General features: G+C 43.5%; 1 protein-coding gene across 1 annotated transcript; it reads right to left on the bottom strand.

Moving 5' to 3' along the window:
* Positions 1 to 1,703: 1,703 nt before the first annotated feature.
* LOC131285518 (glycine receptor subunit alpha-4) lies at positions 1,704 to 26,390 on the bottom strand. The gene is made up of 9 exons (XM_058314376.1): positions 26,346 to 26,390; positions 25,680 to 25,870; positions 14,473 to 14,549; positions 8,237 to 8,336; positions 6,500 to 6,654; positions 4,662 to 4,739; positions 2,541 to 2,837; positions 2,238 to 2,467; positions 1,704 to 2,168 (listed from the first exon to the last, which is right to left on the bottom strand). The coding sequence occupies exons 1-9, from the start codon at positions 26,388 to 26,390 to the stop codon at positions 1,704 to 1,706; spliced, it is 1,638 nt and encodes a 545-aa protein (XP_058170359.1).
* Positions 26,391 to 27,509: the final 1,119 nt, after the last annotated feature.

Here is a 27,509-nt window from a genome sequence, read left to right as displayed (position 1 = left end):
GCCAAAAGAGGGAGAAGACGTTGCGTTTCGTTAGTTATTGTTTTCGTTTCAATTTTCTTTTCTAGCTAATTTTTTTTATTATCACAATTTGATGCGATGCAACCGTTTTTCTCTCGCGAAGACTCGCAGTTGTAGTATTAGCTGTGGTAGTAGCAGCAGTAGCAGGAGGCAAAAGGACACCGTCCTTTTGAGAAGGCATTTTCTTTCGATTCCTATTTCGCAGCTTGTGTTCCCGATTGCGGTTCGAATTCGTTGTTTGTTGTAGTGGGATTTTGACGAATTGTGGTTTTGCATGCTTGGGTTTTGCTTGTATCAGTTGTTCAGTGAGCCTCTATCGTGTCCCGCGGAACCCGGAGCGCACAGTTTCCGATTTAGCTTAAGGTTCGATAATGGAATAAAGTTTTCCTTTTATTTGTTTGAAAGGCACAGCGTTTATGCTTAGGTTTAATTGTATTATCTGTTTGTTCCCCTCCTTCCAGCGTTCTAACTGATACCGCTTGTTTCGTTTTGTATGAAGTTCGCTTCCTTTTATTTGGTGGAACATTGGTATGGTCTATGATTTGTTTTTGTTTTCTGTTATCATTTGTTCTCTCTTCTATTTAACAATCCCACGTACCTTTACAACGCTTGTTATTTTAACGTGTTGTAACTTTTTACTGCATCGCTACCTTTTACCTTCTGTTAATGCACTAGTCGTTCTTAAAATATATAAGGTACTTATTGCTTTCACAGCTGCTTAAACTCTACGACTTGTATATGAACGGGTACTAATGCACTACAGTTTCTGATGCAGCTTAGCCGCGGTGCGTTTTCTATCGCAATAGTTGATTTTTCCTGCTCTTTTATCCCTGCCCCCCGCCTAGCAAAGCACGCTTGGAACTGTTTCCTCCCTTTTTTCCATTTTACTTTACATAGATTCTGCCGTTGCGAGAGAAATCGTTCAACTTTGCTAATAGAATATTGTCCATGCAGCTGCAGCGAGAGAGGAGCTAGGCGAAATTATTTGCCTTCGAATGAATGTGAGACACAAAAAGAGAACCAAATGTGTTTTCAAAAATAACTACACGCTGCATTTTATGTGTTTTTTTTTGTTTTTTGTTGATTTACTGTCTCTTTTTCTTACATACTATCTCAACTGGCTCGCGATAACGAAAACAACATGGCCCAACAGGCTCGATAATGGGAGTGTGTTACACTTTTCTGTTATCTTTCTTCCCTTTGCTCGTTTTATAAGTTTAGTAAAGCTTTCTTTTCGTTTTCTTATCCTTCCTACCTACACGTGTGGTTTACGCTGTTCTCTGTTATCTCTGGTTGCCTTATGTATATAACTTGTTGTTGCTCGTTCTTTATAAACCGAGGAAACCGGTGTCGTTTGTTCTGCTCTTCTCGATTTCCTTTGTGCAAAGTTTAGAATATTGGTTTAGTTTTATTATTGAAGCACTCCTGAGCCGTTCCGTGCGCCGTTGCTGGTGGGAATGTTGGGTAAACTTGGCCCGTCCTTAACGGCGTTACTTCCAGCGAAAGGCGGAAAGGGCTTGCGTGCGTTAAGTGGCGTAAGTGGCTTATGTGGGTGGATTTTTGGACACTTTGTTCATGTCGTTCCAGCTCTAGCGGTACCGGAAAGCGATGCCGACGGTTACCATGCCGTTGATGATGATCATAATGATGATGGTGGTAATGATGCTGATGCCGGGCTCGCAGCATTAGGAGGTCTTGAAGATTAGTATCGGCCAGTAGAGCACGACGAAGACGAGAAACAGGCCGGGAAAGACGATGCGCGACATCTTGTCGATTTCGCGCCACATGATCTTCTCGATGCCGGTGTCGGTGTCGGTCCAGGCTACGGATAGGATGCTCTGCCGGCGCGTCGGCTGCTTGGCAGGAGGAAGTGGAGGCTGTGGACCACCGTTCCCCTGTAGCGAAACCTGCCCGGGTGTGGTGGGCGTCTGGGTCGGTTTCCGGGGCCGCACGCTTACCGTTCCACCTTCCCAGTTCGCGACCGTGCCGATGCTCTGTCCCTTCTCCATCGCACTGATGCGCATCGGCAGTACCTTCGGCACCTTGTTCACCTGGTACTGGTACTGCACGTCGAGCACCTTCACGACCACGAACTCGCCGAGGGCCGAGAACACGAACAGCATGCAGCCGGCCATCCATAGGTCGAGGGCCTGTCGGGGTAAAGAAGGTGCGTGAGCATGGGTTTATTGATTTCCTGACCAAAAATGGGGTAACTTCACCTTGACATACGCCACCGGTGGAATGTCCGCCCGCATCCCGGTGAACATCGTTACGAGCGTCAGCATGCACGTTACGAGCAGCGTGACGCGTCCCGGGATCGCGTCCAGCCCGAGCCAGAAGCTAAACCAGGACAGCATCACCACGAGCGAGGACGGTGCGAACGTTTGTATGAGATGGTGCCCTATCTGTCGCTCGAACCGGAAGTACACAGCCAACCGGGAAAAATTACCTTTATAAAAAGGGGGCAAAACGCTAGAGACAAAGATACCAAGTGGATCGCGGAACGCAAGCAAACTGCTTACCATACTTCTCCGGCATGTAGCCATCCGTTTCCTCCAGCTGGAGCGGCCGGCCGAGGTTGTACTGGAGCAGCTTCAGCTCGGGGTTGATCGTCACACCGTTGTCCGCCCACTTGAGCCGGATCTTCTGGTTGTGGTAGGAGAAGCTCTCGATGTAGATCGGGCAGATCTGGATGTCCATCGGGTAGAGCTGGAACTCCATCTGGCAGGCGATGATGGCGTGCATCATGCACGCGTACCGGACGGTGGAGTTTTTGTACAGCGTCACCGAGGAGAACTTATGCGTGAGGGTGGCGATTTCTGCAACGAACGAATAGTGCCCACCAACCACCGGGATGGACCGGAGCATGTAACGAGCATGAGTAGTCGGGAGAGGTACATTAGGAATGTTGGCGCAGTTTGGCTTTGCTTGCGCGACTTGGGTGGTTAATGAAATGATCCATTTTTGGGGTTTGACACAAGGGTTGAGAGAATGTACAGAACAAAAAGAAATAATAGAGCAAAACGCAAAACAAAACAAATATCGCTTGAACATCCATTATAGCAGTCATCGGTGATATGGACACATTTATCGCTTAACCATTGTGACGCTTCTTGATTGCGTACTCGTTACAAAGCTAAACCGATGATATAACGACAATCTCATCGATTAATGGTGCTTAGGATGTGCTCAAGTAAGAAGAAAACCCGACATTCTTATACCATTTTTGAGACTCGTGGCATAACATTCTGCGCAAAGATCGTAAACTATGCAATTTGCAAACATAAAATAACTCTGGACGACACTTCACCCACCTATTTTTCACGTAAATTCATTCCCATGCGAAAAATCTATTAATTTTTTTAACAAAATTATTCATATTATTACTTTTATAATTATTCATATTAGTATTTTTATACTCGTTTTAGGTCGTCTTTCCCGGTAGCTACAATTCGATTCGGTTACTATTGAAATTGATTTTAAATTCCATTTTTTTCCATTCCATTTAAAAAATAATTCTTCATAGTCTTTTTTCCACTGAAAGGTTCTGGCTATAAATAAGCTCTGTTATGTAATCTGTTCGTAAAACATCTTTAAATCCATTGTCCTATTTAGTACTAATTTATGGCAACTTTGTAAAGACAATTGTTGGTCCGAGTACTTTCATTCCACTCACCTATTTTGGTAAAATCAATCCACATTAAAAAAAAAAACAATAATTGTTTGATGATTTTTTTTCGTATTCCTATTTTTGTCACTTTCGATTCGAATAAGAATTCGATTCCGTTACTACTGAAATTGATTTTAGATACTTTTTCAGTTACTATTCGATTTCATAAATATTGTATACAATAGTCTATTGTGTACTCTGTTCGTAAACGCATTTTCAAATCACATGTTCAATTTATTATTAATGCATGGACCACTTTCTATTGACCGTTGTTTGTCCGAGTACTTTCACTTGAGAAAATATCCCACACATTTTTGCTTACTTGTTCTGCATAGATAGTATACCCGAAGGGAACCGTTTAGTAAACCTCGTAACAACTACTAACTTATAAAACGAAGCAATTAACAGTTCACGCAAGCAGCACATTGAAACCAACAGAAAGTATCGTTACGCGTTTCGTTGAGAGAATGCAGCAAACGAACAGCAAATCTATGCGGTGCGCCTTGGCAAAGTCGGTGTGGGTCCCGAAGTGTGCGTGTGTTTTGTGGGTACGGGGTGGTCATTGAAGCGGCTATTAAGACCAGCAACGGCACAACAGCAGAATACCTTTTAAAACAGCAAAACGCAGCAACAGAATAGCAAAAAGGTACATGAAGTGAAGGAAATCGATGAAGGATGTCACTGCTTGTTGATGTGTGATTGTGGTTTCTGGTGGAGGGATTTTGGTTGAGGCTGTGATGATTACACCGGCAAGACATCTTTACAATCCTGTTCCTTATGCAACTGGCGGGAAGGGGGGGTAGCGATGGGTGTACTAATAATGTTAGTGGAGATCATTGTGGTGTTGTTGTTGCTAGTATGGATATATATGAGTGTGACATGACACTCGAGGATGCGCTAGTGGTTGTTCTTGTGTGAGGCTTCCGACTTTCGGCTTCGGCCTACACTCGCCCCTCGAAACCATCGCACTCACCTTGTTGCCGCATGGATCTCATGCAACTGAGCTTGCCACACAACACCCTATTCATACCTTCATTAATAAATGTTTGACCTGCAATGAGGTATGGCGGTGATGAGCGTTCAGAATTCAATCGACTAGTTTTAGTGTGTGTTTGGTGTATGTGTGTGTGTGTGACTCGGTTACTATTGTTTCCTTTCCCACAGCACTTGGGGAGCTGTTTGGGGGGACGGTGCTGGGATTTCGGTGTACCGGTGTGTTTTGTGTTCGTGTAGTGAGGGAAAGGACGAAACAATAGAGAAAGACAGCGGGAGCGAAAGGAAAGATAACGTGTGCACTTGTGTCTGCTGCTAGGGCTTGCTAAAAATGTGGTTTGAGTAACGAAAGTTTTGATCGGAACACGGGAGGAAGTTCCGTTTCGTTGGGTCCTTGTGTCTTCCCTGAAGCGTCGCGATGAAGGTGCTGGAAATAGGCTTGGAAATAGTTCTTTCTAATGGCTTGCTCTTGCTGTTGCTTTTATTGTTGCAGTTCGAAAAGGTGTTCACGAGGGTTATGCCTGGAGGCTGGAGTTACATGTAAGCAGTAGAAGCGATAACAGAACATCACTTAATACTGGTCCGTGGCAATATCGCTGTACCGAAGGGGAAGATATTCAGAGAGCTTCGTCCTTTGACCCAGAACTTGCTTTATCGTTGGGGTAACTATCCTCACCTCTTTCCATAATGTCATGGTACGATCATATACTTTCTTACCTGAGGGAAGATGGTGGAAAAGACCTGAGAAACCTGTCGAGTTGCACCGAAAGGTTATCGGGGGTATTTCATCGACCTCTATCGACCGTTTGCCTAACCCCCCCAAACACACATATACACACACACACACGAAGGAGTCATGAGAAATTGAAGACTTGTGGCGCGGTTTCCATCCGGTCTATTCAGTGTTCAACTTTTCGCACGGAAGCACGTGCTACCGGAAGTTTCGTCCCGAGGAACGATTGCGGGAACATGGCCATTAAAGGTAAGCAGCCATTACGCGATAACATGGGGGGAGTGGGGTGAAGTTTCTGGGGTCCTACCGGGACACAAGGTCAGTGAAAATGGCCCTGCTCAAGGATGTTTCGGTGCAGCACGGATGAAGGCTGCGCACATCTGGCATGCCAACTCCGGGCCACTAACTCCAATGATAGGCAAGGTCAGGGGGTATTTACACTAAACATGCCGCGCGAGAAAAGAGCTGTACCCTCCCCCTCTCCCTTTCCCACCCCGTCAACCCGACGGAACGTAAAGCGCAGGAAGGAAGGTCGAAATCAATCGCGATTGTAACGAGCGTAAAGCAATAATGGAGCCACGAATCGGGATGGACCCATTTTCCACCGTCTGTGGGTGATTTCCATTAAATTTTCGATAACTAGTTGCTGAAATGAACTATATTCTTTTTTCTACACTTACAGGAACCATTGAAATTATATGGAAATGCTTATAACAAACTCAGTATTTTTTCGTTTCATATGGGTCCTTTAGGAGTATTTTCATACGCGATAAACAAATAAAAGTTGGAATGAAATGGCGGCATTTTGCTGAATTAATAACTACACACAGAAAAAGCATAAGCACATAAAAATTCAATTACATTGATCGCTGACAAGAGAAAACGTCAAGAACGATAACAAAATGCACAATTTAAAAAACACCAACAAAGAAGAGAACGATACGAATATACAACACAGACAAAACGTTGGACAACCGGCGGCAGCATGCCGGTAACAGAAGTGAGGTTAGAAAGCCGGTTTCGAACATCGGTATGAAAGAAGGTAGCGCGTATTATCGGCTCATCTGCGGTTCACCTGCATTTACCTGAAATCTTCGAGTTGAGAAAGTACGGATCCGGTTGCCATAGGTTATCGAAAAACTCCGGCGGAAGTATCACGTGGTCGTCGCCGTCCTCGAAAATGTCGTCGTGCAGATCCAGCCGCGACTCGACCCACTTCTGGTGCACGAACATATCTACTCTGTGGATATGCGGCGCCCGAGGGGGTTGATGGTGATGGTGGTGGAGGTTGCAGTTGCAGTTGTGTTGTTGTTTATTTCAAAGTTGATTTGTGTTTATTTTCATCAATTTCGATTGCCGGTTTTGACGGAAGCCGTCGATTTGCGGTGGTGGGAAGAAAAGCGGGGCAGAGGAAGAAGTAGAAAGAAAAGTTGCATTATTAATCGATTATTTATTCATCCTGTATGGGGGTGGTAGAGGTGTTCGGTTTTGTTTTTGGTTGTGCCGGTAGTGTGATTGAGTGTTTCAAGATGGTGGAAAGCACTTTAATCGGAAAGAGATGGTAGCTGATCGCTTAGTATATGACAAATGCACCTAAAGCTAGGATTTCAAGCGGCAAGGAACATTTGCATACCGTATAGTATACGCTTGTGTGAGTAATGATCGTGTAAATGACACTTAAGCGTGAGTTGTAATCTAAGCGCGTTTTCGTATGAGCTGATGTCAAACGGAAAATCAGTGTAGATCAAAGCAGGCAAAGCTTAGATGGATTTGATTGCAGCATGCGCTATCTCTTTCGTTCGTACCATTATTTGATTTCCCTCATATCGCTCTTCCTCCCAAACCTTTCCCACTTCCCCCTCCAACCGTGGTTGTTCGGTAGCAGTGACAATCGAAATCGAACACCAAAAACGATGACGACAAACGAACAAATACTCCTCCTGCCTCGAGGGCGTCTAATTGAAGGACATTCGGGTTGAGGGTACCCGAATTGTGGTGCGCCATTTTGGTGCCACCATCTAACAACCTGTCTGAAACCGACCCGGGGGAGGTGTTGGGTTCGCCCGGGGTTGGGTACAAAACGCAAACTGCATCGATGACTGTCGACCGGCGATGTGGGTGCACATTGAAAGATAAAAAAGACAAACAAAATAAATGTGCATTTTATTCTCCATGGTCACTGCTGCTAAAGGTATGCAATAAGCGGAAAAGATAATGTTTTTACCATGGAGGTATGGAGTGTTCTTTTTATTTTTTATTGGCCTAAAGTGGCTTAAAAATTATTCATACCTTGGCAATATATTTATGCTTTTAACTTTAAACAGGTTTAATTAAACTGTTATTTCTACGCTTTTATAGAAATAACCAGGCGCCTCCATAATAGCATAGTCAATAGGAAAAAGCTTTGAAAATCAATAAACTTTTGTTTTCAATCTTATTCCTTCTTTAAAAACTAAATTCATTCCCATGTGAACAAAATAGATTTTTATAGGAAATACCATGCGTCCCCATCGTCAACTCTGTAGAAATCGATTTTAATGAACAACCAGGCGTCTCCATGCTTTTTTTTTATAGACTTTCCTACGACGTTTTGACAAAACTTTTTTGTTAGATTTACGAACATTATACGTTATTTTCGTAAGGTGAAAAACGAGAGCAAAGCATGAAATTATAAAGGTGCATTTGATGATTAACTGCACGAATTTTAAAATGGGTGTATATTTTATGATTGTAATGTGTGTGTGTGTGTGTTTGCTGAATGTATGTAAGGTTGATTTATTTTCCATTTGTTTTGTCATTGTTTGCTTAGCTGCTTTCGATACCTAAAGTCCATATCCTCGACATTTATGGAATTGATATCTACCACGAATATACTGAACTCTACCACGACCGGGCTGCCCTTTTCCGACGGTGGCCGAACCTCTGAAACGATAGGGGGAAACAATGGAAACGAGTAGAGACGGTGAATAAGACGATGGGCAATTAATTGGCATGTACTTTGATATGTATGAAAATGCGATGCGAAAACGAATGCCGTAGCCCATTTACGGGCCCATTAAAAACGGTGCAAGATTCTGCCATTCTTTTCGACCCCGTTCCGGTTTATTGTAGATGAACTGGTTAGTACAAGCTAAAAATAGGCACCGGACCGTGCGTACCGGAATGCGTCTGGGTTGATTTTGTTGCTGTTGGTTTCGTTTCCGCGAACGCTTCCGGTTCCGGAAGGGTCGCAACGCAACGGTCCACCAGCTAACAACCGGCGGGCCGGTTATTTACGGTTGCTGGCACGAAATTTGCATCACAAGAAGCACACTTCGAAGGCTGCGCCGTTCGGATGCCGGCATAGAAGTGGAATTCAAAAGAAAGCTAAAACATAGGCAGGCCTTGAAAACTTATTACCGATCGCCCGGTGGAAAGCTTTGAAATAGGCAAACAGGAGGGTGGTAAATCCGGGCGGCCCATTATTTAGATCCGGCCCGACGTGTTTCACTGCGTTGCAATTGCAGTTGCACTTCCGAAATCGTAAACCATTTCCGTGTGCCGATGGAATAAAGAAAGAAGGTAAAAAAGGAAAGAACCCGATCGAAAGGTGAAACGAAGTGTGAAACTTCATTTTAATGAGCCTAATTAGACTGGTAATGTTCCAATTTTATTTCACGTTCACGTGGAAACGCTCAAGAAAGGAACTATTATTTATTTGATCAAAACAATTTCCAACTACTTTTCTATTGTCATAATGAATCTTTTTTTCGGTTGTCATTATCATTGTCAGACGATTTTCTTAAAATCTCTCTTGTTTGCTGTTTACACAAAGAGGTGCGAAACATAACCTATTTTTTTTCAATGTTCAAACACGAACCATTTCCCAAAACAATCGCGCAATTGCAAACAGTAATTGCTGCAAATGGTTTCATTGTCAGGTTGCCAAAAATTTGTGTAACTAGGGGAGTAAACAGGATAATAAAGGCCGAAACGAAGGAGGACAATGAAATCTCAGTCACATTTTTATTTCTACATTTTATTCCATTATGAAATGAATCCAGACTGTCTGAGTATTTTTCATATTCCGTTCCAAAGAATGATAATATCGGTAGAATAATGTGCAGTACGAATATTCGATGTTGGTTGAATATAATCCAGTAGAGTTTAGCTAACAATCTACTTTTCCAATTTTTTTAATGTTATCAAATCAATAACCTAGCACGCATACTCTTATTCTATTCTGGTCGTGGGTTGGAATCTGGTGCTCTCGATACTTATGCAGATTGGTATCTTCCGACAAACCAAGCTTGGTCTCTTCCGACAAAATCTGTATCAAGGTGCGCGAATGTGCATAAAAGTATTTGGGATAGGGCTTTGCAGGCAGCATTGAGGTCTGTGATGGCTCGACAGTTGTCACCCTTCTTATACACAAGGTGGATGACACCCAGCGTTCAGTCCTCCGGTATCCTTTCCTGCTCCCTAATTTTTACGATTAATTGGTTCATGCTGACTGCAAGCTCTACCAACGCCATCCTGAATAGTTCTGCCACCAGCCCATCGCTGTCAGCTGCTTTTTTCTGTTACAGCTGCTTGTGGCACCCGTGACTTTGTTCAAGGACAGTTGGAGCACATCATCAGCTACCTCCTGGCTAATGTGTTGCTTGATTCTGGCTGCGCTGCTGCTGGACTCCCCTAGTTCTGCTCCGTTCAGGTGCCCGTCGAAGTAGTACTTCCACCTTTCAATGCCCTCCTCGTATTGACACATTGCGACATTTGGTGTAAACTTCAGTCCTCAGTCCTTAGTCGTCTGTAGTGTTCCACGTTCTGACGGGTCTCGCTCTGCATTCTTCTTGTATAGTGCCCGTCTGAACTCGTCATCGAACTACTTTGTTTGCGCGATGCTTGGCCTATTGTCTGCTCAGCTGTGCTGCTGATGATTTCTCGTTCCGCCATACGCCAGTGGTCATCGTGGGACATTGTGCCGGTCGTGTTGTTTAGTCGTGGGGTTGGCCGGTGACGCAGTGTGTTGACAGGGAAGAGATTCTGTCGTAGCTTCACCATAACTAGGAAGTGGTCCAAGCCGACGTTTGCGCCCCTGTTGGTTTGTACGTCGATGATGTCCGAGAAGTGCCTTCCGTTTATAAGAACGTAGTCTATTTGGGAATATGTCTATTGTGGTGATCTCCAGGTGTAGCTGAAACGAGGTTTGTGCTGGAAGTAGGTGCCTCGGGGATGCGAAGTTTATGAGCCGGAGGTCTCCGATGACGATCTTTACATCATGTTGTGGGTAGCGGTAGTACTTCCTCACGAGCTGCGTAAAGAGAGCGTCCTTGTCTTTATCACTGCTCCCAAGGTGCACATTTATAATGCTCAGGTTGAAGAAACGACCACGTATCCTCAGCCTTAATATCCTGTCGTTGATCCGCGGAGCAGACGCTTCGGACTCCCTTCCGTCGGACCTTTTGAAGAGCTACTATTTTGAAGCCGCGGACTCTCACTTCGTCAGCACGCGATTGTTTTTTTTTTTAGTTTTTTATAGCTGCAACGTCAGTCATTGTCCGTTTTGGACGCAACATCGGACGCCAATAGTTTTTTCGTGTTGTCGATATATGCTTTTTGCGCTTGTTGCATTTTTTATCAGGCCCATCAGCCGTGTTGTTTAACTAATTGTCAGCTAATTTGACGGGTAGCATTTGGATCAATTTACGATTTTATTTATTTGGTGATTGAAGCTTTTGGTCTGTATAGCGATTCCAAATGTTCGTATCCAATTATTTAATTGATTTAGGACTGTTGGAGTTTGAATACAATTCTTCTTGTATTTGAAGATATAATTATAAGTCTATAAAATATCTATTGTCAAACCGAATAAAGTATGAAATGGCAGAAATAAACCATATAATCAAAGTCTTTTTTCTGTCCTTTAATTATTTAATTATAGAATAATGCTTTTATTATTCTATTATAAGCATTTTTGGTTTTGTTATTTTACAGCAACACCGAACTAATGGTTGATATTTCCCATCATACATGCCGCATTTATTTGCTGTTCGATGGGGAAATCCGCGCCATAAAAAGGAGTTTTCTTCCAACACGCGATGCTTTTACCTACCGCGGGGTCATTCGGGGGTTTTCCCTCAGAGATGAAACAACTCCACCGCAGCACCGGTAGCTTTTCGTGTGGTGTAAGTATTGTTCAGGCGCTTGGCGAAGGACTTGGCAAAATTTCCCACCAAAATGAGTCAGGTGCCCTCTCACCCAACATTCCTAGGACGTTTGATTAATAAATGATGCAATGCAGACGAATGGATTATTGCGCTGTTGGTGTAACTGCTGTCCGGTCGGTGGATTGTAGGTGTCTGTTGGAAAGTTCACCCTTGTAGGTTTATTTTCCAGAATGGAGGAAAAGGGTGTTTCCTCCATTCGCCAGCTTATTTGTCGACGCGGAGGTCAACTACCCAAGGTTAGGGTGGGGAAAATCGGTCGAGCCTTGTGGTTTCGGAGTGTTTGATTATGAAAATGTATTTCACCGCCCGTAAGGATAATCGCCTTAGACGAGATGGACATGTTTGCGCCAAAAAGGCGAATCGGTACAAAAGCGTTTAATCCTTCGATCATTTTGCGAGCAAATTTGTGAAAAAGGTGTATTTCTTGCTAATTTCATGGACAATGGATGCTTGTTACTAAAAACATGGCATTTAATAGGGGAAAAGGTACTTTTCTATTTTATTCTAGTAAAATTATGATAGAATAATTTAATTTTAATTATTTGAAGCGCAAAATTTTTCAGTTGGGTAGTTTTATACAACCTTTTAAAAATTCTACGATTGCATACATTTAGGCGCCACGCACATCCGTGTTTTGTTTATTTTCTACACCGTGTTGCTTTTTGTTTTGTTTTTACATACCGCAGCAAGCGATGAAGTACTTTCCAGTTTTTGGTGGAAATCAAAGGAAGTGGATTGTCGAAGCAAAACCTTCGCTTCGTTGATAAGAGTTCGATGCAAAAGGAAACGGTAGATAGAACCAAGCCGACCGCCAGAATTCCCCAACAGATCAGCAGATCATGCAGAGTGAAGGTGCGTGCCTCGTCTTCTTGTGAGACTGGCTTGGGGCCAGGTCCCGCAACATCCTCCTCCCGGTAGAACGAGTGTCGCACGTTCCAGTACCGGAAGAGGTCACCCTCGATGAATGCCGTCCAGTGGAAGTCGAGCATTTCGTCGAACGGCGAATAGTAGAACAGAACGAACGTATCCTGAAACGGGGCAAGCCGTTCCGGGACGAGATGTACCGCATCCCAGCGTGTACGACTCCAACGTTCGGCGATGTCACACGGTAGGACCTGAGCATACTGTCCCGGGTTGGCGTCGGGCGAACTTACGTCGATCTCGCGCTGGAACTGAATGTGGCTTATCTGCTTGATGTACTCCTGGATGAGGACTGGCATACCGGACCGGTTGACCTCTTCAACAGTACGGAACTCGGGTAGGAACTGTGTTTGCGCGAGACGTGCTGTTAAAACCGACTGATACACGGTGAGCAGGATTAAGCTGACGTAAACGTACGCGGTTAGCAGGCAGTTTCCGGCGCCCGTATCGAGTACGGATCGTGCGGGACCGTTGATAAACGTCTGAAAGATGCCAAAGTGTACTGTCATCAGGGTCGGACGACGATGTTCGAAATACCCTAAGCGCCACAGAAGGATACTTGTCACTGCCGAGGTAAGGAGAAGGGCAAGCCACAACGTCCAGTGAAACGGATCGAGTAGCAGACGAATGAAAGGCACACGACCGCTCCGTGGCACAAGGACGCAGTGATAGCTGAACTGCTTTAGTGGAATTCGCTTGATTGGATGAGGTTGGAATGTGTCATAGACGATACCAAAATCCATCTGGTTGTGCTGACGCCAACTGCGCACATCTGTTGTGTGGATACGGTACCGGGCGTTTACCCGGCGCGCCATTATATCTATGAAGTACGCGTATCGGTTCGTCGGTAACACCCGGGATCGCTGATCACCTCGAGTGAAGTAAACGGTAAGCTCGTAACCATGAAGATCTCGATACTGCCTGCGGAAAAGTTCCTCCAATGATCCGAACGAGGCCCGCTCTGGTTGATGCATAATAATAGCCGGAATGAACGGCTCCAGTGAGATACAGTCAAAGTGGCCGCGAAGGTCGTAAAACAGGACGAAGATGTTAAACGCTTGGTTATACTTTTCGAAACGAAACATCTGAAAAGCATTAATGTTCGGGTATAACAGCAGCACAACTACGACGAATCGGGCACTTCCAAATCGATGGATCTTCGAGGCAAGGAACGAAGGAAACGTCTGGAAACCCTGGAGAGGTACAGACAATGTCTCACTTAGTGCGCTCGAATGCTGGTAGAAACAAACTCACATTCGGCGAATTGTTGGTGAAAATGATGAAGTACTTCTTGGATGTCATGAACTGTTGCAGTGCGTCGTCCTCCATTGTGATCTGCCGTGCACAGGATGGCCCATGCAGCGCGGTCAACACCGAACCCAGGATGTCGTTTGCTTGCGGATCTTCCCCGTGGCGCAAGAACTTAAGCTGGTACACTTCATCATGCCGACAAATCGGTTGCAGTAGTTTCAACAGATAATGAGCCACGGGAGCGTCGCTGTGCAGGTAAGTCCTACTCCAGACAGGAAGGAATAGCTCTTCCTTGTAACCGTACGACCGATGACACCAAAGATATGTTAGAACTATAGAGCTAAACCGAAACCAACTTCTTTGGCAAGTCATTGCTTAGCGAATGGAGCTTTTCGCTTCATGCTGGTCATGATCCCGTCACTTCCCAACTGCACAAAAGCAAATGTTTAAAGTGTGACAAGATCTGCAAGGTGCACTCTAGGAAATGAAATGTGCTCTTGAATAATGTAATGTATACTGTATTATTCAATTCATTATAGAGAAAAGCATCGCCACACTGCTTTGATTAGATTCAAACATTAACAATGGTATCATAGTTTTAAACGTTCGCTATTTTAAAACTGTCTCAAGATCATAAACATATAACTCGTAACGTCATTGATCGTATAATTACCTACCTTTCACATAGTCTTCTGGCAGTACTACTCGTGGTTTGAGCGTATAATTTTTGGCCGCCAGTACCTCCTTCAGAATGCTGCAATGGAAAACAGAGAAGAACCAACAAGCAGATGTTAGTAAATCCACTGCGAGAAACGATCGGTGGGAAAAAGCAGCACAATCGGATAACGAAATGCAGGAAGTTTCATTACTAATGGCGTTAATCTATTATTATGTCGAAGCGGTGGTAAGGGCGCTCTCTCCGGGGAGTAAGCTTGCAGGGAGTGTTTGATCAAATGTATTTCTGTGTCCACATGCGTTTTCCCCCGATCGGGGTTCGGGTGCGGTTGGTGCGGTTATGGGAGTGGATATTTTTAGAGAACTGCTGATACCCGATGGTACGCCTTCCATTTTTATCCGGCTCAAGTCCCACTGACAGCTCATGTCAGGATGAAGGATTAAGGGAAATAGCCTCATGATCGACCGGGAGGGTGTGTGTACCTTTGCGTCCCGGTTCCCTGCGGGAAAGCGCTTCGGCGTCATGTTCCGATGGGAAATGAATTAGCATATACAGCGATGATACGGGAGCATGGCAATGAAACGTTCATGTTTGCGTATTTTCGCAGCGTGAGCCACGTGGAGTTGAATCGAGCACGCTTCTAGTCGTATGTAGCCTTTGCGAAATAGAAACGTTGAGTAAAAACTTGTAGATGTTTGGGAAAGTGGCAAACTATAATTGTTCGGTTAAAGCAGCTTGTGAGAAAAAATGTTCAACTTATAACATAGATTAACAAACCGATCCATCACTTTACCTCAATTGCAAACTTGATAGGCGGTTCTATAAAAGCAATTTCAATAAATATTTTTCATGACATAATTTAAATAAGATGTACAACTTAAGCTCCATTAGAATCTCCTCTGCAAGATTATTGGAGCAGAAAACGAGTTCAAACACACCAATTTGTTAGAAACCGATGGAAAAAGGATCATAGTCTGTTTTGTACAGCAGAAAATCAGGAGACATGCAATGGTGATGAATAAACATTAGCATTGCTAACGATTGCTTGGCCCTACACAACCCAAATGAACTACCCACGGGAAGGTGTACATAAATGACCATAATCGCTCCATCGGCGGTAAAAATGGTGACGGAGAAGGGACAACTACTAAAGCAAAAATTGGAAACGGCTGGATATTCAAATCCAACTATAATAGGTCGTCATGACTGGCGTTTGGTGAATTTCGCCGCGATGACCAACCGGATGGATGATGAATCGTAAACAGGGAAATAGTTTTTTTTGTGGATTTTCCTTCCTTCCGTCGAACAGGTTGGTTTGCTAAAGCTTAGGTTATTCAAACAGAGATGAATCGATTAGATAACGACGGGTATCACAAGAAAGGCTGGAGGGGAATGAAATATCGCATTTATTTTCCCATTTCACTATGCTTCAATTAGATTTATAATTTTTATTAGTACATTTGTGAAGGGCGCTGATATGTAAGTGGATTAAGTTTATTAAAATTGCTCAAAGCTTTTAACTAGATGTTTGGTAAAATGGTCTAAAAATATGTTATAGTAAGTATCTGTAGAATTATGTGCAAGTTTATCTAAATAGAATTTGATATTTTACATTGCTTTCGGAAAAATGATTCCCCTCCGTTCCAAGCATGTCGTACAGTAAACAAACTGCACGCGATCGGCCACGGCCAAGGCAAACACTGTTAGCCCGACCCAGGCCTAACCAATGCTCATCGAGTGTTAAAAGGGCTGTGTGATGGTTTTAATCAAAATAAATTGTATTATCAGATGTAGAAATCTATTTCATTTCGTTTGCGCATTTGCGAAAGGCAAGGCAGGGTCCCATGGTGGCGTGTATTTTGCGCAGAGGGAGTGTCAAGAGCAACCCGGTTCGATTCGAGTACTAGCCAATAAACCTAAACTATAAAATATGGGAGCAAAAACCCTACCACGCACGACGCGAACGACTGCAAACCAATGTCAACTAGCTGAACGCAACCGGGGTGAACTAATCTGCACGGGGGAACTAGGCAGGGTGAGCAGAGAACAAAATAGACATAGAGAGACATAGGAAAACGGTGTAGTTTATGTGTTTTAGGCTAGGGAATGCGCCACCACGAGGCGACACGCGACTTTTGCGCGAAACAGATCGCCGGCACGAGAACGCCAGCGTTGATGTGCGGCGATAACAAATGGATCCGTTTTTTCCGTATTTCCCACATCAACGCCACATGAGTGTGCAAGTGTGTATAAGGATCGGGGGGAGGGAGGGAACACTCGAGACCGACGCCAAGTGGCAAGATGAGTTGGGCATGATAAGTGCACCCGATACGCACAGAATCGTCTCCGGAATAATTATTCCACGCCCGGAAGCTATGTTGCATGTGTCGTACTTCGTTGGAAGCAATCGGTTGCAATTAAGCTACTCTGTGAACATCGGGAGAAGTGTTTTGATTTCTCTACATTGTGTGGGCCTTAGATTTTGTGCAGTTATTTTACAAATTAGCATTCGGGAAGCTTCAACAACGATGTAGCGCAATGCGTTTCGATTACGAAGGAAACGCCTGAAGCTATGCAATCGCAATGTGTCAATGCCAATCGTTGCATTCAATCTGCACTTGTCGACTCGTGTGTAAACTAGCATTTTGGAAATCTGTAATGTTATTTTTTCTCGTTAAAATCAAATGAAATGAAAGGAAATAAGATAAATTTTGTAATATTCATTTTACACAAAATGTACGTTATTACCATCAACGGAGTTAGTATATACCAGGCGTCGACAAAGTCCGGCCCGCCAGCTGATTTTATCCGACCCGTAATAACATTTTAGTGCTTCATACAAAAAAACCCATCTCAATTTCTCAAATTGTTTTTTTTTTTCTCAAAATAGAGATTAAAATTGTTGAACGAGTTGTTCATTACAAGGTGGTTTTCTCTTATACTTTTTGTTAGACTTTTTCTTTCGTATATGCATTATTGATCTTATGCCACAACTCGTTTAGTATGCATCCAAAATAGCTACATTTAAGGAATAAAGTTATTTTACCCATTACGAACTAAAATAAGGCTTGCAATATTGAAGAATTTTCGAAGCTGAGTTATTTTAGATATGACATTTTTATGAATAATTTGTGGATAGGATTAACTTCATGTACAATTTCAAAAAACAGCAACGAACAGTATAATAAACCAAAAATTATATATTAATCGAAATTCAACGTAAATAAGTATGAAAACGTTTAAACATTCCAACGATAAAATTTCAAACCTACATAAAAAGTCATATAAGCTCCAATATGTTAGCTTCATTTTTACTATTTAGAAAGTTAATACTCTATTCAAAAGGATATAGTTTTACTTTGAAATCATTAAATCATCGTTTAAGGTATCGGGCCTGCGCTTTTGGTTTCTCTTTTAATCATCCGGCTTTTTTTGGAAATAGTGTGCCGACTCCTGGTATATACCGTTGAGATTTCACCATAATTTTTCAAATTTCCTTTCTATTTATCTACCTTTTCTTTTCATTGCTGCCATAATTGTGGCCGCTTTATGGACGCTTTCCTGCCACTTTCGGTCGCCTAGTATTCGTTTAAATTGCACACTGCCGCAATAAATAACACCTAGCGCAGCGCAGCGATCGTCCTGAGAGGTGAAACTTCGACCGTTCACGACAGCAGCGTGTGTACGATTTCACCAAAAAACATCTTTATTATCACACAACCGAAAGGGAACCGAGCAAGAGAAATAGAGACTCTTACCACTTCTTTTGGATAGTAAAACTCCGAGGTAACCATCGATCGCGTGCATCGGTTCATTTTTTTTTGTTGTTGTTGTTTCGGCGAGCTTTATGTTTTTCGCTCGCCCGAAAGACCGGGAGGTTTTTCGTTAGGGAAGTAAAACTCAAAACTACACCGCCAGTCACCGGACTGTCAGGTTTGGGGTTGACTTTAATTTCGTCAAATTTCTGCCACGGAATCGTTTATAGGCCGCCGGTCGGGAATGCGCTTGTCGTTGGGAAACTTTTGCCGGCAGCCAGCGATGCTATTTTTCCTTGCCCAGCACACAAACCAGTACCGCGGACACATATGGGTGTGTGGGAATGCTGGGGGGAAGTTGTTGGGCGGTAGTTTAAAATAATTGTCCCTCGGCACGAGACCTCGGCATTGTGTCTTCCGTAGCCTTTTATGGATCACTTTCTTTACGGGGTCGTCTTCGTGCAATTTATGATTTGACTCGCAGTCGCCATTACGTTTTCAGCTAACCATGTTTAGTTTATGTGATAATGTGAATGTGTATGTTACGGGTTAGTGTTTGCGCATTGGTTGAACTTATTCTTTTTAGCAACTTTTTTTATTTCATTATTTATTATCGTCTATTTGTCTAAATCAATGCTACAGGTTATGTTATAATTTAAAAAGCTGAACATTATTTAAACTCAGCTATTGCATGACTTGAGTGAAAACAACCTTCCAAACAAACCCCTCACATTAAAAATCGTTCAACAATCAGTTCCTCAGTTCCCACAGCAATGTGCTGTAAATTGGTCCCCCGAAAAATCATTTAAACCACCACCATTTCGGTGCACGAACACAGGAAATGATCCTTCTTTTCCCGTCGAGGAAAAACCGCCGACAATTATGCTTCCTTTTTTTCTTTTCTTTACCTCATTCCCCAATGCTTGCCCTTGCTTCGGAAGGGACCTTCGGCAGAAAGCAACCGAAAAGTGAGGCCGTATTCGGCTCCACAGCAAGGAATACGTCTTGTTCGCTTGTGTCTTTTATATACCGGCTCTTTGTAGTTTGTAATTTGCAGCCCCGAATCTACAACGGGCGATCGGAATTCGAGCGAATCGAGTAAGATGGAAGGAAAACTCATCCTACAACGTCCCGGATGGACGGCTACATGATGTATGTTTCCTTTGCATGCACTCGAGGTTGGTATCGGAAGATAAGCCTTCCAACTTGTACCGGTTTTGTTGTAGATCGTTCCAAGACGCGCAACGGAGAGGCTAAATGACTCGGCTTGAAGCCATAAATTAGCACCACGGGGCTCGTAGCGAAAGTGGTATCGCTTTTGCTTGGTGCAGTTGAAAATAATTTCCACTTGGTGGAATGCTGTTGGTTCCCTGTTTATCTTCGAATGCACTGCAAGCTAGCAAAAAATAAACTTTTAAAGTTTACGTTTCCTTCTTGGAAACTCTTTAATCTGGAATAATTCTAGCAAACCACGGTCTGTTGACATAAATAACTTTTGCACGGGTTTTGTGGAGGCGCAACATTGACGTGTATTTCCTCGTAAGGGTAAAGGTTGAACCATTTTGTTCGTGAGCTATTGCGTTACAAACCTCTTCTTGAGGACTGTTTTTGATTTCACGCCGGAACGAAAGGGATGTCAATCGTGTTGCAACCTCCGCTATTTTGCTATGATTATCCACCTTCGATGCTTGGTTGAATATCCAAGCAAGTATCTTGATTCCGTTTCGGGTGTTGACTTATTTACGTTTATTGATGTAAAGGTCCCACGTGTCCCCCAAAACGTCATTAACAATTTACAGAATTAACAAACACAGAAGTTAAAAAACAGCGAAAACATACATCCTTTGTCACGTTATGAACGGTAGTTTACGGGGATTATGCTCTGATTTGATTATTCCTACGGTTGTATCCGTTTCTTAATTGCTTGTTTTCGTGTTAAAAATCCGGGCCGGTTGATAGAAGACCATCGACGTTGTTTTCGACATCTTTCCCAACACCTCCTTAGTACTTTTCTCTAGTTCTTAAACAGCGTGAAACCAGAACCATGTATGAAACTCTCGGGCGAGAGCGTTTTAAACATTGTTGTTTTTTTTTAAATTTTCCCATGTTTCAATCTACAATTTCCTGTTTTTTTGGGCATAAAAAACCTCTTGAGTTTTTTTTAATTCAATACCAAGAAGCGTCAAATTTCAAGTGATGGTCAGATTGCCAAAAATATGTCACAATACCATTTGGCTCACCTTTCTGCACACTGTGATACGAAAACTAAAATAAAAATAAATAACTTAACGGGTGCCAGAAAACGTACGTCCCTTTTTCTGAGTGCGTTAGGAGCTCTTCTATGTCTACGGAAAACATATGTCTACGGAATGGCAAGTTCCATGGGGTTTTATTTTATTTTATTTGTGAACATTCTCACCGGCTTTTAAATAAGACAACGGCTTTTGAAAGCAGAAACACTCCAACACCAACTGCGAAAAAAATGGCCAGAAAGGATATTTCACCGTTAGGTTTTGAAAAAAAAACATGTCTATTTTTCTTCCTCGTTCTCTCTCTCGTCATCTGCGTCCTTTTATTATTGCAATCCAATATAACATTGACCGCTGGAATGGACGAAAAGGCGCCGGTGAGTTAAATTTGGCACCGAAAGTCAAATTTGTGGCCGAAGACTTTCGCTCCGTGACTTGAATTATGCAGCCAAGAGGGAAAGGAAGGGAAATTTGGAAGCTCTAAAACTTCCTCTATAAAACCCGGAGAGGACCATTGTTCGGCCGTTGGCAAATGTCCTAAAATAGATCAACCGGTGGGATAATGGGTCGGGCGGTGGGATAGAAGGTGCTTGCTGCTTTCTTGGCCACCGGATGTGCGGAGGTCGCAAGAAACGCACTTAATCTCGCCGGTTGATTGAATCCGATGGCTTGATGGCTTGCAAAAGAACCGCAGTGCCAGCCCGACTTCAGTGCAACACTGGCGACATCAGACAGAGCTTTTCCGCCTTCTTTCGATTTCCCTTTCCTCCTTTGCCACCCCGTGCGTCCGTTTAATGGGTTGTTTTATATTTATATCACCATTTATTGGGCTCGGCGTTGGCGAAAACGGCAGCGGAAAGGGAATGCTTCCTGCGACGAACTACGCATTCTGGTAGGTCATGGTTCCGCTGTGAAAACATGTGGAAAAACAATCACACCCACCACCCTACTTCGTCAATGAACTCTGAGCTCTGAGCTCTCCACAGTCCCCGTCTCCCACGAATAAAACACGGGACGAACTTCCGGGAACTTCCGGCATTCTGGGCCACAACAAAGCGAACTGAAGAATTTAACATAATCCAATAGCCGGGCACCACCGCATGCAGAAAACGTCAAACTTTTCAACACAACCACTTAAACCCACACACACACATATGTGCGCGCGAACTAGGACGAGCTTCTGGTACTTCTGGTGGCTGACCTAACCTCAAAAGGTACAAACAAAAAATAGTTCACCTTCGCTTCAGTGGTTCAAATAAGGAGTCTTGGGAAGTGCTGCACCCTTTGCAAGTTGAGAAACAAAACAAAAAAGGGAATGGACACAAAAAAAAAAATAAAACAACGGTAGGGAACTCGCTCCGAATATATGCTCATGAATTATTTATAATGAGAACATTTAATTCTCCTTTGCCTCCGCCACCTGTGTTGGTGCGTGTGTTCCGTAATAGTGCAGTAGTGTTACACGTTACTTTCTTCCGTTACATTCGTTCCCGGCCGCCTTCCGGTGGGGGATTCCTATTCCGTTTCCTACTCGTGAAGTGAGTGACTGCCAGCCGTTTGTTTATGGAATGCGTCGTCGTCGGCATTGGGAGTTAAGGGCATTAGTAAATGTTTGTTTCTCCATACACCACTCAAGCATCATCCTGCTCCGAGCCTATGGCCGAGCTTCCTTCTATGCAGGATGTTTTGCGCTAAAGTCCTCGTCAGCGTTTTATCGGTTATTAACACCCTCTCTTTAGGCAGGCGCATGTTTTTCAAATGGGACCTCTCACAGATCTAAAATTAGGATTCTTTTACTTTCCCACTAATGTGTTTAGTAGCTCGAATATGCGGAATGCACAAATTTAAATTAAACTCTGTGTCCTTATGACAGGATAAAGTTATTTGTTATTTGTTGTATTATAAGAAAAAAAAGTTACTTGGACAGACAGTTTAGAACAAACAAACAAACCAATATACATAAAAAATCGTAATTAATCCCAATAGAATGTAATCTCCAAGTGTGAAATATAATGAAAAACCTATTCTCATGTGTAACGAACATGTGTGTAAATTTTACACTGTAAAGTATGATTAAAAATGGTTCTATTGTTTAGGAGGAGAATATCCCGAATCTATAATTTTCTTAAAATATGCATGGTTTAATTTAAAAAAGAAACCCGGGGGCTGAATTTATCGAATCTGTTCAATAGCATTGGCGGAACAGTATATTCATGTAAAACGGGTACTGAGAAAGAGAACAAACAAAAGTGATAGGTAAACAAAAAAAACTAATTTTTCTACAACTATGACATAAACAATACTTTAAAACTAAGTAAATTTAGTAGGTTGAAAAACAATATAAAAAAACTGTCATATAGGTGAAAATATGCTCGTTACATAAGTGAAAATGTTCAAATTGTTATATTCTTGTGCCTCAACATGCTTTATCATCTCCTGTCTAATCGGTTTTTAAATTCATTACAATCCACTTGGTCATCTTCATCTCAAGTTATTCACCGTTCTTTGTTTTACTTCTTCCTCAAATCACTTCCAAAGGCAATTCTTTTATCATAAAAAGATTGTAGCTGAAAAAAGGATCCATTTACACTCTTTCAAAAATGTCGATATGAATTATTCGTTTCCTTTTTCTAACTCGCCCCGTTAACTGCCTTTCGCCGAAACGGGGTCATAAATTTGCCTAAAACACTTCGGCGTGAAACCGCTAGATCACTTCGGTGGTGGGTCGCTTCTTGGAACCGATTTGCACCGAATCAGGCCGCACCCACTTCGCTCCGAGCGGCGTTCATAATTTCTACCCACAACCGGCGTCCAACCGATCCCCGCCCCACCTACTTCCGTTTGAAGTGTTCGAAAATTGACAGAAAATCAATGACCTCAACCAACCCATTCCGCGGATTGTGCAGTGTACGGAAGCAGCAGCAGTGGAGCATTCCTCCAAGTCTGGACGTGGTGCCCGGTTTCTTATCTGGGTCCTTGTATCACTCGAGACATCGCAAATCGTTACCACTTCGACCACTCTTGGGCTTCTGCTCTCTCTCTCTCATCGGCTAAAGTGGCCGAATTTTCCGGCCAAACACCAAGCACTCAGACTAATCACGTCGGCTCGTACCCGTGTCGGAGGGGGTTGAACATGGATGGAACGAGGGGGGCAATTTTGGACACGGGACATCAAATCGGCCAATCGAGCGGAAGCCCTCAAGGCGGTGTGGTTTTCTTTCGGTTGTGGAAGCCCGAGGCTTCGCGCCATCAGCATATAAGAGCCCGCACTCGATGGTCCGATGGGTTGATAATCGCAACATCAAAACCGATTTCGATCCGACCCGCGAAACACAGGATGTCCTATCCTCTTCCCGTTATTTCCCGCTTGCCGTCTTTCCGCAACATGACACATTCGATGCTCGTTGGCATTGTTTTGGGGGACGGTTTGTAGATTTCTCGGGGAGTTTTCCGTGAGCCTCCACCTCCTCCAACATCGTCAAGGTCAGTTCGCCGCCAATCGTCCGGATCGTAGCCTTTACCGTGACCGACCGGAGATCGATACCCATTCTAATCAAACGAAACAAAGCTATTGATTTGCATTGTAAGGCATTTGCATTCCCCAGCGATGCGGAAAAGTAAGCTCAAGCCTCAAACCTCCACCTCAACCAAGGTGGAAATTGTGTTTGTTTTAAAAGTTTTCCCTTTTCGGCACGCCATCTCGAATGTTGGTGATTTTTCAGCTGCAGCTGCATTTAGTAGCACTTCGGTAGTGAAAAATGTCGGAAAAGCAAGAATGTTGGGATGACGGGTCCAAAATGAGGGTGGAAATTGATGTTTAATCCTTCTTCCGTGCGTTCTAGAGGTATTTTGTTGCTCTTTTACAAACTTATTTAAGGGTTTATTCTTCAAGTTTTTTTTTATTGCGAAAAGGTAGTTGATATTTCACTATTTCTTTTCGTAGTATGTAAACTGGTTGTAGTTACGTTTATGATATTACTAAGAGCTACTTAAGTGGGCTTAAATATTCCCCAAAAACCGCTCCTACGAACCAGAAATTTGTGTCTTTTGATCCAATACAATAAATTTAGAAAACCTTCAGTGTTAACAGCTTGTTCTACGCCAAGGCATAGGCTTTGAGTTTTTAGTCGAATTAATGTTGTACGCAATGTACATAATCGAACAATATAATATCTTTTATGTTCGTAAAAGTGGAATTGTGAATGAAACTATGCATTTTGTAATTCTTGTAATTCATTTGTAATTCTCGTAAAAAGCTATTTTATGGCACATCTGACCAAACGTGATTATATTTCAGTGTGTTTGAGTTAAATTGAAGGGAAATAGGTACACATGGTGTTTCGCATTTAAAAACGCAGCGTCAACACACTTAAAATCTTGATGTAGGGCTTCAGATTATCAAACAGAGTGATAAAAATTTATTGTAAGTTCATGCTTTTATACCATTTGCCACAAAAAGAAAGTACATCAGTAAAATAGGAATATATTTCAGAATTTCAAAAGTCTTTTATATAGGTTTGTGAGTCGTATTGAAAAATACTCATTATTATCACCTGGTCATGTGAAAGATAAACTTTTTTTTAATGTGAAGGAAAATTCAAAACTGTCACTATGATTGTAAAATAACATAAATGCAATCAGCTAGGATCCGATATCAAAATTCAATTAATGTCTGTAATGAAACATTCGCATTTTCTTGCTCTCATAGACGAACTGTGGAAAACCATGAGAAGCGATAAAAAGCAGCTTTGAGTTCGAAAACAAAACAAACACGAACCCGCCGAATGAAGTCTCAATAAATAATCAGCCCATTTCTCGCACCTCCCGACCCAATCAGCCTCCCGGCCCCTCATCGTTGGTATATTTTTCCGAAAGGTTAGGATTTTCATGACTTTACGTTTTATGGCCGTAGCGGGCCGGCTTTGTCCGCGTTTGCATCACGCCACAATGCGCCACACGAATGGGAGGTTTGTTGTTTTATGAACCACCTTTGCAGGTCGTTAAAAAAGAAGGGATTGCGAGTTGACAGTCCCCCCGACGCACAAGGTGAAGGTGTGTAATTGATTTTCGTTTTTCGGGATGGGATTTGGAGATTGAGTGAATCATTCGAGCTGATGATGGCATCTGCATATTGGTAACATATTGGACTGACATTAAGCGCTGAAGAGGCCCTGAAGAGGACGTCTTCCGACTTCTACACTCACCATACAACAAGCAGCAGCACCGCGAACACGATCGATGTACTCCGGGCCATGGTTCTGGCCACACCGGGCGCCATTTTGGTGTCCAGCTTCGGGCACCAGTACCCTGCGCTGCGAAGGCGACCTTCTTCGGCGCCTCCGCCGCCGCCGCCGTCGCCGCCCGCGCCCTCGTCGTCCGAGCGGTTGTCCTGGTCCTGGGGTTCCGGGGTTCCGATGGCAGGGGTTTATAATCATTTCATGGTTGTTTAGAGATTGGCACGCAGCGCCACGTCTGCGCTAGCCGCCCTGAGGATTGCGTGTAGCGATGACTACACCGGGTCTCCTTCCCTCCTTCGACCACTCCAACACACTCCTCCGCAGTCGTCGCAATTGTTGTTTTGCCTTTTCTGTTTGATATTTCACCTCACTTCACCATCACCCCCGACGTTTCGTGGTGGTTTTAATTTCTATTAGGATCAGCGAACCGAAGAGATGGAACTGAACCGAACACTGAACACACCGTACAGCTGCAGCGAGTTCGCTAGAGAACCTTCCAATCATCCGTTCCACACTCACCGATTCTTCGCCAACCCAAACACACACTTAAACGGTGCTTCCGCTCCGGAGATCCTACTCGGAGACGCGCGAGTTCGTAGCACGTGTCGGAAGTGAACTAATCATGTCGCGTACTGTAGTCTTCTCGCCGATGCCCATTGCACTGAAGTTTGCCGCCATCTCGGCAGATCGCTTTAATTGACTGATGATCTGCTTGCTACAACTGGAAACACACACACACACAGACACAGACACACAGCCGTTTGTCTGGAACTGGAAGAAGGTAGTCTGATTTGCATCAGCTGCAAAGCACTCGAGCGCAAGCAGCAGCAAGAGAGCAGTCTCCCCAAACATTTGATGAAGGTTGATAGGTTGACATGACATCTGTTAAGGGGGAGGGCACACACATGCACACACATACACACAGGCACTCAGTTTGAGGTGCTGACTTCAGGGTTCGGATTCGGTTTTCGGTGGCTTCTCTGGCCGTTTCGTAACAGGTGAAGAGTCTCTTATGGTGGAAGGCAGGACGGGCGATAGGTCGGGAGGGGTTGGCAGATTTGCATAATTTATCGTCTAGCTAGACAGCAAATAATAGCAATAATAATCGAGGATGTCTTCCCCCCGGGGAGACACTATTGCGCAAAAATGCGTCCCCGCCATCGAGTCCGAGTCCGAGGTTCCCGGCCAAATAAAGCCGGGTGGAAGTTATAGACCATTGGGCGCGACACCTACCGAGATGTCCTTCCCCCGATTACAACGGGTGACTGTTTATGATCTCCCGAACGTTAGATGCAACAGGTGAACTTGCAGTTTTAGCAACGGACCGAAAACGTATCCAGCGCACAGAAGCAAGGGATGTCAGGGCGTCTGACTTGTCGTACGTGCTCTGACGTTTCTGACGTTTGTATGCCAGGGCAGGGAATGCAACCCGAACGAGCAAGGGTGAACATTGATTAATTTATTAATTATTTGGAATTTATTGTCCGGGCGTCGCGTGCGACGAAGCGCTGGTGGGTCATGGTCTACCAGATGGCTGCACGAAACGTCCGACACCCTCGAATGGGATTTGAAGCAGACGAAGAACTCGATTAGATCGCCTCATGTTCGTTTGCTTCGTGGGTCAAACAAGGGAAGGTTATTGCTGGTACGTATAATTTAATTCATTGGCGTTCACCTAAAGCTTTCTACTTTTGTGAGTTTACGATAAAACCAGGGTTATTTTCATGTTTGTATCTAAGATGACATCACTTCGTAGAAAGTTCCAAGCCTTGTTCTTCAACGGTATCCTTGAGTGAA

This window comes from Anopheles ziemanni, chromosome 3 (genome assembly GCF_943734765.1).
Source record: "Anopheles ziemanni chromosome 3, idAnoZiCoDA_A2_x.2, whole genome shotgun sequence".
Taxonomy (NCBI): domain Eukaryota; kingdom Metazoa; phylum Arthropoda; class Insecta; order Diptera; family Culicidae; genus Anopheles; species Anopheles ziemanni.
Note: the sequence above shows the minus strand (reverse complement) of the source record. Positions and strands in the feature narration are given on the sequence as shown.